At 37.6% G+C, this 12,035-nt stretch overlaps 2 protein-coding genes across 6 annotated transcripts in view; one reads left to right on the plus strand and one right to left on the minus strand.

Moving 5' to 3' along the window:
• ACP1 (acid phosphatase 1) overlaps positions 1-7,373 on the minus strand; it is a 16,645-nt gene extending 9,272 nt beyond the window's left edge. Inside the window, exon 1 of one of the 2 annotated variants that reach the window (XM_081313750.1) lies at positions 7,286-7,373. In XM_081313750.1, coding sequence (XP_081169876.1) covers positions 7,286-7,328 — 43 coding nt within the window. In that variant the 5' untranslated portion in view covers positions 7,329-7,373. The remainder of the gene's footprint in view (positions 1-7,285) is intronic. The other variant, XM_081313749.1, reaches the window with a different exon arrangement.
• A 134-nt stretch (positions 7,374-7,507) lies between these two features.
• The window catches only part of SH3YL1 (SH3 and SYLF domain containing 1), a 108,040-nt gene continuing 103,512 nt past the window's right edge, over positions 7,508-12,035 (plus strand). For 2 of the 4 annotated variants that reach the window (XM_081313747.1, XM_081313748.1), the window contains exon 1: positions 7,510-7,810. In XM_081313747.1, the coding sequence (XP_081169873.1) occupies position 7,810 (1 nt within the window). In that variant the 5' untranslated portion in view covers positions 7,510-7,809. Of the gene's footprint in view, positions 7,811-12,035 lie in introns of all 4 variants that reach the window. The other 2 variants (XM_081313746.1, XM_081313745.1) reach the window with 2 other exon arrangements.

Raw genomic sequence — 12,035 nt, forward strand, 5'->3', positions numbered from 1 at the left:
TTGTCTCTTTTTGGCTTCAGCCAAAGGCAAATCTAATCTCCCCTGGCCTGGAGAGAGCCACTGGCTTCCTTTCCACTTTACGTCTTCTTTTTCTAATGTAGGAAATACTTAATTTATAAAGTATATTGCCTTTCCATTTACTTATTTGTATACTGCATTTATGCTTTGTACAAATAACTGAAGGCAGTAAATATATTCAACACACTTTCCTCCTATTACTTACCCCACAACAAGTATCTTGTGAAGCATGTTATCCAATGTTAAGAGTAAAATAAACATTACTGAAACTCTTTTTTAAAAAAAACAATTGATTTTAAAAAGGCAACACTTGCCAAGCTTAATAGATATACTAGCCTAACAACACACTTCCCAATAAGAGTATTTTTCTTGTTCACACAAATATAATCCAGAAAGAGCCAACCTGTTTCAAAGTCTGGGAGTAATACGTACATATGTATTATTTTACCACAAATGCTCAGGACTACTTCTATGACAGAAGTATACTGTATGCATCAACAACTTTTACTGGATATCAGTAGAACTAGGAAGACTTTTGATGTAGGCACTCTCCATCCTTATATGCCAACACCATCACCTCCGAATTAGTTTTACCAACTCATCTCAATGTAACTGGAAATAAGTTCAAGCCTACAGTTTGTGGGTTTTAAATCCAATAGACAATTCCTAGTGAAACTACAGATAGGCAGTTTGTCCTATTGCAAGAAATGATTTGCAGTCTTCTAAATTCACATTAATGAAATATTAACTGAACTTCAAAAAGATACAAGTTTGATAAAACATAAATTCCTTCCCACTATACAGTACCTTAGTCATTGTTCCTATGAATTAAGAGTACAAATCTGAACTGAGTGACACAATGTAAGTCAAAGACTCCAGACCCCAATATAACAATTAGTATAGATAACAGGCTGTCCCAGAACCTAAACTCACATTTGAAGTGGTATTATTGATGAATACAACTAAGTTTACTGTTTTGGCTTCATTCTATTTGTGACTTTGTAAAGGTCACATATTATTTTTAATCTGCTAAAGTAAAATAAACTCAAGGTAAATGTAGGGCTGCTTTTTTCCCCCTACAACAGGCACGATTGTTCGAAGTAACTGAAGACAGACAATGTGTGAAGGAACTGAATATACTTTAGAATTGAAAAATAAAGGTGGAAAAATCTATTCCCATAACCACATTAACCCACCTGACAAATCACACAGGATGAATTTTCTGAATTCCTGACCAAATAACTTGATGCAACAACGCCACAGTAAATTTCAAATAATTAATTCATCATAGCTACTAGAATCATGGTGGATAATAATCGATGATTTTTTTAAAAAAAATGGATTTTTTTTAATCAAATTTATTTTAAAAAATGCTTTTGGAGTAAAAATCTATCTAAAGATAGTTTTCTATTTAAGATACATTAATAATTTAGTTTATTCAGCATGAATTGGAGCTTAGTTATGTAGCATGAGGCTGTATATTCTGCAATATTTACATTTTTGGTAAACTCATTCAATGAATCCAAGCTCTGCAAGTTGAGATAACATGCACTGCACTGATGCATTCACAACACAATTTCACAGTAAACATGAGATAAATCATAAAACAAAATTCAGGAATATTCATTTATTCCATTGTTTTGCAAATCTATGTACACTACAAACTGTATGAAGAGAAGAAAAATGCATCTGTACCAGGCTCTGTTTTAAATAAAAGAATTTGAGTAGTTCTCCAACTATGTGAGACTAACCTACTAACCTAGAATCGGTTCTGATATTGCTGACAGCTTATTATTCTAAATAGGAAAGCTTCATTTTGTTTGCAAATACTGGTAATATCAAACATTCTAACTACCAGCAAGAATGAGTCCTTACATTTAAAAAGCACCTGTCATTTCAGATCCATCATGGCAGCGCCTGTTAGCGGGCATCCACTCACCTGTTGCCCACCACATCCCTCATCTTGTTGTGTCACTGCCGCATCACCAGCCATCCCATTAAAGTGAATGTGACTGTCAGTGAGTCAACAGCATGTCAGAGATGCCGCTGCTGCGGGACAGAGATGACAGTTGCTCTTTAAAAATTATGATTTAAATTGAATTGATTTAAATCAAGCCTTTTTACTAGTGATTTAAGTCATGATTTAAATCAATTTGATTGAAATCAAACCCACCCTGACTAGAACAGTGAAAAGTATTTACTGTGACACTGTTCCAATATTGTCACACAGATATAGATTAGGACTAATTTGTTAAATACCTACACTAATATTACTTGGGCAGTTCAATTCTATTATGATTTCAACAGAAGGGACGCGGTGGCTCAGTGGGTTAGGACGCTGAGCTTGTCGATCAAAAGGTTGGCAGTTTGGCAGGTCGAATCCCGAGTGCCGCGTAAAAGAGTGAGCACCTGTTACTCATCCCAGCTTCTGCCAACCTAGCAGTTTGAAAGCCCGTAAAAATGCAAGTAGAAAAATAGGGACCACTACGGTGGGAAGGTAACAGCATTCCGTGTGCCTTTGGCGTCTAGTCATGCCGGCCACATGACCACGGAGACGTCCTCGGACAAACGCTGGCTCTTCGGCTTTGAAACGGAGATGAGCACTGGCCCCTAGAGTTGGAAATGACTAGCATGCATGTGCGAGGGAACCTTTACCTTTAACATCTATTTAATAATATTGTCCAAAGGGCTACCAAATCTTGTCTGCACAATTAAGGTAACCATTAAGTTGGTAGCATACAGATAAGTTTACTTTCTGCCATCTAGTGGCTGTCTAGATTTTTGCATTCTAGATCTGGCAGTCCTAACTGATAGTTCAAACTAATGTTTCTCAACCTTAGCAACTCTAATATATGTGGATTTCCCCTTCTAGAATTCTCCAATCAGCATGCTGGGAGTTAAAGTCTACATGTCTTAAAGTTACCAAGATTGAGAAACACCGATCCAAACAGATAGCTCATGTACAAATTCTAATGGATTTACAAAACTTCTTTTGGCTGATGATAATCTACCACGCAAAGTTTTACCCTATTTCAGAATATATTACTAAATGGGATCATGCTTATCTACTATATATATATATTAAAATCCAAAAATGGTATATGATTTGCTGAGTCATTCCAAACATTTCTATAATCCATCATTAAATACATTTCATTTATTGAGGAATGTGGGATTGCTATGTTTTTCAGAGTACTGCCATTTATACCCTGCACTCCAGTAATTAAGAATATGCAAAGGTAGTGCCTATATTGGTTTGGCTCTATTATGCTGTATGAACTAAGGCTGCTGCTTAGAACAAATTTGATCTAATGTGTTTCCCCAAAAATAAGACCTGGTCTTTTTTTTGTCTCCAAAAGAGGCACCTGGTCTTATTTTGGGGGGGGGGGATGTCTTTTCCACTCACCTCCAGCATGGACAGCCCCGCTAAGCTGGCCCACTTCTTCTGCAGCCAAAGGAGCAGCTTCATTCTGCAGCTGAGAATGGAGTTTTGGCCTCGCAGTTAAAAGGCCTTTCCAGAAGACCACTGCAGCCGAGAACTGAGCTATGGTTTTCAGTTGCAGAGGCCTTGCACAACTGAGCTATGGACTGAATCCATAGCTTGGTTCTCGGCTGCAGTGGCCTTCAGGAAAGGCCTCTGACTGCGAAATGTAGGCCTGGGGACTCTGCAGAAGTGGGCTGGCGAGGAGAGGCCTGACTGCAAAGTAAGTGGGTGTGTGGTGAATGGTGAAGCTCCACCCCCACCCCAGCTTGATTTTTAGGTGTGTACCTCACCCCCAAACTAGGGCTTATTTTGGGGGTTGGGCTTATATTAGGCCCACTCCCAAAAATCAAGCTAGGGCTTATTTTCAGGGTAGGTCTTACTTTCGGGAAAACACAGTAATACTCCACTGCAGTTGTGTACCAATAATTCAGGTAACATTCTGAAGTTACATAGTTACGTTTGTGTGTGTGTGTGTGTGTGTGTATCTTTAATCTTGTTACTCTTTCTCAATTCCATGTATATGTGTAATAAATGCCATTTATTGATAATAATACTAGGTACTATAATTCTTCAAGGATTACATACTTACAATTTGCTATGTAAATAATTGCTCCTATTACAAGCTGAAATCGGATGGCATAGTAATATTTAACCGGCATATTATATTTTGAAATTAATGTAAAATAAGAATTCTACTATAACATAATTTTCAACATTTCACAGATGAAATGAGAAAAACTTCTGTAACACTGTTATCCTCATATCTTCCATATGTTGATTAGGCCATGTTTGCACCAAATGATAAGCTGGAGTAGGTAAGAATTGTAGCTTATCAGCAAGGAGCAGCAAACACATCGCTGAATCATTTTCATCCCTCTAGAAATGGTTCAGATAATTAGAAACTGAGTAAGACAGAATTATACCACCCATCCCACCCCCAAAAGGATACTGGCTTGTTGTTTATCTAATACTTTTGGATCATAAACCAACTTCAAATTCTATGCACCATCTCTTGACTGTGTATAAACTATAATTGGATGTATATGTGCATATTAAATTTCTGGTTACTTCAATCATTCTCAGGTGCAGGAGACAAGTGCAGGAAACAAGTAAAAACCACTGACAAACAGAATCCTTTTACTAATAAATCAGAATCCTCAATACATGCTAACCATCTTGTATGAATGCATCAATGTATATTCATTTTATGGACTGTCCTATATTCTGTCTGTGCTACACTATATGGTTTCAAAAGCATGGTGTTTACAAATTACTATGACAGTACTTTTAAAAATAATAGATCTGGTTGTACTTAATAGAGAATAGCTGCCACTAAAAAAAATGCTGGTAAAATTTAATTCACTTATTAGGATCGCACAGTACTTTTAACTTTTAAGTTATTTACTGGTTTTATGACAAATTATTCAACTTGTATTTAATGGCTTGCTAAATATTACCGTACTTAGTATATGGAATAAGCCACTGGGGCTTATTCAATAAGCTATGATCACACATAACATAAACCAAATTATTCCATCAACTTTCTAATCTGCAAATATCCAAAGAGAAGTTAAACAGAGCTGTGACTATATTCATAGAAAATTGCTTGCCTGTTCTTTAATGCAATTATCAGAAATTAAATGACTCATGACTCTCCTCCCCTAGTGAGAAAGTGGGGCTTTAACCTCTACACACTATTCGGATAGTAAGTTTAACTAAATTTAACTTGATCAACCTTGGAATAAACATGTATAGGATTATAACTGTATCTAATTATCTGCAGATTAGGATAACAGCTCACCAAAACTATGATGTACCAACACAACAAGCTGAATGGAGGACATTTTAGCAAAGTCTTCACAGTGCAGGTAAATATTTCAAGCAACAGAATGGCATCTGAAATAATCACTAGTAAATGCTTTGAGAGTGATGGAATTGCATTCTAACAATCACAAATTTATAGCAATCAAATCCCAGAAAGTAATTCTGAGTAATGGTAGCTGTAGCAAACCACAATCGTGCCAAAATACTGACACACACTGTATTATGGTAAGGTTACCATGTAAATGCTGTGATACTTGGTTCTCAACATCAGATTCAAATATGTTTGTCATAGCTTTTGAAGGACATCATAATGCACATTTTATCACTTGTCTCCCAATGCTCTCCCCCCACAGATGCTCATTATTCTACGTTGTGGATTAAAGAATTATCAGAATGCAGATGACTGCCCACTCTGCTTCACCTTTCCATGTACATGAAGTTATATTTTAAGAGACTTTAGAATGCGTTCAAAGAAGCATCTGCAAATGTGATTAAACTAACGTTTCAATGGTTGCTAATATTACTAAGAATCAATGGAAAGTATTAACATTGACTGAGGAACCTTTATTCCATCAATTTATCTGCACACTAAGGGTTCTTTTTGTAAAATATCTGTTATAAAAGTAATCGTAGGCATCTGTAGGCATAAGTATACATGCTTTTAGGCAGCACATATTCTGCTATGCATTTTTAAATGTTTCTTTAAAGGACTGATTTGTATAATATCTTCTTTAAAGTTCCAATTTGTGTTATTTACAGCTGTCCCAAGTTTCAGTGCCTCATTTGTGAATGACAGGATCCCCACTGATACAAACCCAAACCAGAAATAGGGTTGATCTTTTAGAGAATTGTTTATATTATGAATTAAATCCTATTTGCTGTTTTTTTAAAAAATCCAAATCACTTGTTTCAATTAATGAACAACTTCTGTAACTTCAGTACATGTCAGTTGCCTAGGGACAACTGCTATTGCAGTTGGAATAGCAGTTGGTGGAGCCTTGGTGGAGCAGTGGGCTAATGCCTCCTTAAGTAACACCAGCTGCCTGCAATTAGTGCAGGTTCGCATCCCACCAGGCTCAAGGTTGACTCAGCCTTCCATCCTTCCGAGGTAGGTAAAATGAGGACCCAGATTGTTGGGGGCAATTAAGCTTGGGGTGTGTGTGTGAAAGCCCTAATAAGCAGGCATATACATAGAATGAAGGCTACTGCTAAGCTTGTAAGCCGCCCTGAGTCTTCCGAGAAGGGCGGGATATAAATGGAATTAAAATAAATAAAAAAAAGTGGAGAGAAGTGCATGCAAACAGTCATTTTATATTGCTTATTATTATTATTCATAACATCCCAAATTAACTGGAAAAAGCATGGAAGGGGGGGAGGTGAGATTAAAAAATATGAAGTCAATAAAATTATGAAGCTAAAGGACTAAAAATGTACTGAGTGTCTGATTTCACCAGATACACTGAAGCTATCCAAAGGAAAACAATGCAGTCACAAGTAGAGTCTCCCCTGTGCAGAATGATGCACGCCTGCCAAAATAAACAGTTTATCCTCCCGCCGTTACAGTTATTCCCCCTCTTCGTGAATCATGGGGCCGGTAAACTGACTTTTAGGGTAAAACAGCAGCCCTCCCTGCTGCTGCTGTTACTGCTGCAGTACAAGTAAATGCTGATGCCAAAGACGCAGGCAAAGGATGCAATCTAGCAACTCAAGAAAAATGCAAGGAAGGAGCTGTAATGATGAGAAATAAGGAATATATGCAATTAAAAATAAAAGTCCTTCCCCGCAACAGCGGGGAAAAGAGCGGAAGTAGTAAATTAAAACAATCTTTAATTTCCAATCTTTCCTTATAGTCCCCGTATCAAAATAAAGGGAAAGATTAATAGCTAATGTCCCCCATTTTTTGCCAACCGATGCACCCCACTTCTCTTTCCCTTTAAAAAAAAACAAAACGCCACTCACCCAGACATACGAATAAAACGGACTTCCCTTGCCCCGCCGCCATGATCGCTCAAAACCCCGAAGGCAACGAGGGAAAGGAAAAGTGGACAAAGCCGTTCTCGAACTGACGCAAAATCTTTTTCCGTCGCTTTACGGCAACGGCCCGGTCTGTCTTCGTCCATTGCCTGGATATTAATTTAAAATGTCAAAGACGAGAGACGCTTGGCCTCTTTTGATAGGGAAGACGTAGAATTTCAAACAGGAGCCCCAAAATATTAGTAAAATGTCGGTCAACCCACGCGGTTTCCTTCGCTCATTTTTTTTCCTCTTAAAAATCAGGCACTCGGGAGGTCAGCTATTCCCCCCCCAACCCCCGTGCACCTGCTACAGGTGAGCAACCACCGCCGCCGCTGCTGCCGCCTCCGTCTTGCCCAGGCGAAGGGATGTGACGGCGTTGCTTTTCTCGCGTGGGTGGGCGCGTGGCTTTTTATCAAGAAGAGCTTTTCCAGCCAGGGTTTCTAGCTCGTGCGCGGACGCCCGGCAGAAGTGAGTATCTGGATGAGGCTGATCTGCGAAGGAGAGGATTTCATCCCAAAGGTGCTTTTTCAGGAGGCAACTGGGCTTTCTTGTTTTTCTTTGAGGACGTTTCACTTCTCATCCAAGAAGCCTCTTCAGCTCTGAATGGATGGTGGGGAAGGGAAAGGTTTATATTCCTTGCAAATGACCAGCTGTCTGCAAGGAATATAAATCCTTTCGTTCCCCACCATCCAGGCTTCTTCGATAAGAAGCGGAACGTCTTCAAAGAAAAACCTGGAAGTCCAGTTGCCTTCTGAAAAATCACCTTTGGGACAAACCATGACCTGGATGCCTGAGAATCTCCATAGAGAGGATTTCATGTATTGGGATTTTGAGAAAGGTGGTGATGTTTTAGTCCGGGAGGGTCCGCATCTGCTTTCGTTTCTTCCTTGTGTTGCATAGACGCATCTCTAGCTTTCCTTAACTGTTAGAAATCTGTATTTGTATTTGGCTGTAATGTATAATATGTATTGGGCTGGCAACCAATGCATGAGGAAGATAGATCTACACCAGCTAAAACTAAACGCTTCATATCTCCTTCTTAATCTTTGGGATTATACTAATGATGTGACTTCTTTATTTTAATGATAAAGTGGGATAAGAATCTAATACATAAACATATATTTCAAGTACAGAGGCAAACATGACTCTGAACATGCATAGTCTTTCCATGTGACTTGCTGTTGCTTTAAAATGTCAGGATGGGGATATGGTTTTGTTTTTGTTTTTGGACTTCCTAGTTTAACCTACAGCCCTGGTTTTTCCTGATACTCTCCCATCCAAATATTAATCACGCCCAACCATGCTTAAGCTATGAGTAAACCAGACAGAGCAAACCCTGTGCTGCCACCTGCTGAGGTAAAATTGTTTGGTTTATTCTTGTTGTGATCAATGGGGTTCAAGAGTACCCAGGCTGATTGATTTATTTCCTAGTAATTTATGTGATAAAAGAATAAAAAATACTTGGCAAATAAATAGTTTTACAGGCATACAGGAGAAAAAGTCTATAGCACCTTCTCAGACTAATATTTTTTTAAAAAAAACATTAATCTGAAAAGATACTAATAGATAGATCTCTGATTTTGAGATATTATAAACCAGGGGTGTCAAACTGGCAGCCTGCTGGCCGGATGCGTCACATGCAGGCCATGACCACCCTGGCTCCACAAAGGCAAAAAATGTCACAATATGTCACGATGCATCACATGACACAATCAAGTTTGACGCCCATGTTGTGAACTAACACTGATCTCCTAAATATGTAAAAAGAAGAATCATGGACGAAATTGTAGAATCAAAATATAGTTTTGGAAATATCCAAGAGTTACTAGAATAAATTTTACCACTGAGCTGTAATCTAGGTCAGTACCTTCTTTGTGCTAAAATTGTGGCAAAAGTAGTAGTAACTGAAAATTTCTCACAGGGGTGTCAAACTTGCAACATCATGTGATGTGTCGTGACGTATCGTGACTTTTTTGCCATTGCCAGCAATGGGGTGGGCGCAGTTTCGCTATGATGCATCTGGCCCGTTGGCTGGCAGTTTGATAACCCTGCTTTATAACATTAACTATCAATTCTCAAAATACATCAGCAGTAAAAACTGTTGAGAAGAGACAGGGAAATATCACATTACATTGTGTATATGGTTAAGGCACCAAGTTAGAAAGCAGGAAACTCAGTTCTCGTCCACTTTAGGTATGAAAGCCGCATGAGTGACTTTGGACCAGTTACTCTCGGCCCAATCCACCTGTTATTGTTGTGAGGAACATAGGAGGAAGGAATTTGTAAATATGAGTTATTTAGTTATTTATTTAGTTATTTATAAAATAATAAATGTGTGTGTGTATAAATAGTTGATATAAATTGCTACTTCTATAAATTGCTTTGAAAAAGACATTTTGTAATAGTTATCCAACCTGTAAATTAGGAGATATACAGGCAGTTGTGTTACTTTCTGCGGTGTTGGACCCTGAAGTAGCTTGAAAATGCTTATGGTTAGTAATTGGATAAAGTATTCTCAACACTTGAAAATCCAGATAAACAATAAGCCCTTGCTCTACTTTTTCTTTCCTCATTTAAATGTTTCAGGCAGTGAATGGAGGGCAGACTAATAAAAACCAGAACAGGCTTTTTTTAATGGCATGCAGTTCTTTAAATAAACTTTTTACCATTATAAGTTGCTATATAGACAAAACTAAGGTGAACTGGGCATGATGGGATTTCATATGTCCTTGCCAAAAAGCAGGTCTGGAAGAGCTCTAATATCCATTTTTAGTCTTCTCAAGTCAGTTGAATATTGAAAAAAGATTAAGGATTCAAGACACCGCTTATCTGTCTCTAAAAGGAAAAGGGGAAAAGCTGGCAAAAGAATGACAACATCTAAAAACTGGCTGGATCTGGATGAGGGCTCCTGCAGAGGAGAAAAAAAAATCCCACAATGTATCTTTTTAGGAGAGACAGTTTAGAAGTGACTCAAAACCCTGCGGCAGATTCCTCCATTCTTCAATCTCCTCCCTCCTGGTCACATGACCCAAAGGGTTGATGTTGTTAAGGTTTCCAACTTGTTTACATATTTAGGCTCTAGGCATCTTATCCATTTAAGCTGCAATTGCTGTTTATTAGAAGAACTATATAACTTCACACACACACCAGGAGACAGGCCCAACTCCATAATACTTGACTACATTGTTATCTCATTTACACTTGGACTATAGTCTTTGTAGATTACTCCATGAGGTTAATTTTAAAGATATTTCAAAAGCTGAATTTAATTTGAAATTATTATTAGCCTTGGCCTAGGCAGAATAAAACTCTGTTCTCCAGATACCTAGCTTTTGTTTAGGAATTGGCTTCTTAGCAGAAAACTCATGACTACAATGGAAAGATTTCATTAATTTGTAGCAGGCAAGCAAGAAGCCATCTGTATACAGAAGTAAAAGCTCTTATTATTTCTGGGTTTAAATTCTAGGCTTTTTCCTCCTGCCTTTTTGAGTTAGTGGAAGCTATTAAAAATTATCTTTGTTCAAGTATTTTTTTCCAATTTGGAAGCTGCTGGCAGCTTCAATTTTTATAATTCTATGGATAATTTTAGCAGGGGATAGCTATGAGTAGCATATCACTTTGAATTTCATGTGACTGCATTGGCTACTAGTTAAATTTTAGGACCAGCATTTTTAGGACAATTGTTCCAGTTTTAACTGTTAAAGTCCTGAATATACTGTTGTGCTTGTAATATCTTTTGATTTTCTTCAGCTACCTAGACTGGCTGTTCCCCCCCCCTCCTCAAAATTAGCTTAAAGCGGTTTTAAGGTAGATCTTCCTTTAGAGCCGCATTGAAAGTTTGCTCAGGGAAAGCAATTCAGCTAGTTCCTTTTACCTTGGATTATTCACACAGGTGCAATAATTGTGTAAATATTTTAACCTGTTCTCTACTATTTGATCTGCTTGAAGTAGAATATTACAACAGAATTGTGGACAAAATCTATTAATTTAAATATATTCACAGTAAAAATTAAAATTTAAACACAGGAAAAAATTGGATAAGGAAGTGGTGAGCCACTTGTTGTGAAGGACTGGTAGGTGCATTGTAGCTCTGGGATAAAGGCATTTTTCTCCATTTTCTGCAGCCTTTTATCCTATGTCCCAATTATTTCAGATGATCCTTATCTCTTCATAGCAATTTCCCAGAGAGATCAAACCAGGTGCTTTAGCTTTTGAGAGCAGAACTACTTAGCTGTGACTGGATAATAAATTTTATTAATAAATTCAGTAAACTTTCAGATTCTAATAATCTTCAGTATTAATTATGAATCATCTTTATAAACATCTCAAATAATCTAGCCTCCACCTCATTGTTGGTCAATATATAAATGAACTGCAATTTTTAAAAATGGACATGGTCTTTTGATTACATAGAAAGCAAGCAGTAGAAGCATGCACTAATAGAAATGAGTGTTTCTAAGACTATTCCTGAATTTTCTTTCTAAAACAAATGGGAACAGGATTATCAATACAATGTAGGTAAAGAGGCACATGGCAGAAGGGCTGTGCTGATTTGGATATACATTTAAATCAACAAATAGTTAATACATGCTATTTGTTAAAGAAAGATATGCAAATGGTAGGTGAGCTTTAGGGTGTTTATTGTTATTTCTGGTGTTCCATCATCTTTTCAAAAACAACTGCATAAGGGAGA

The sequence above is a fragment of the Vipera berus genome (assembly GCF_964194415.1).
Source record: "Vipera berus genome assembly, chromosome: 1".
In the NCBI taxonomy this organism is placed as follows: domain Eukaryota; kingdom Metazoa; phylum Chordata; class Lepidosauria; order Squamata; family Viperidae; genus Vipera; species Vipera berus.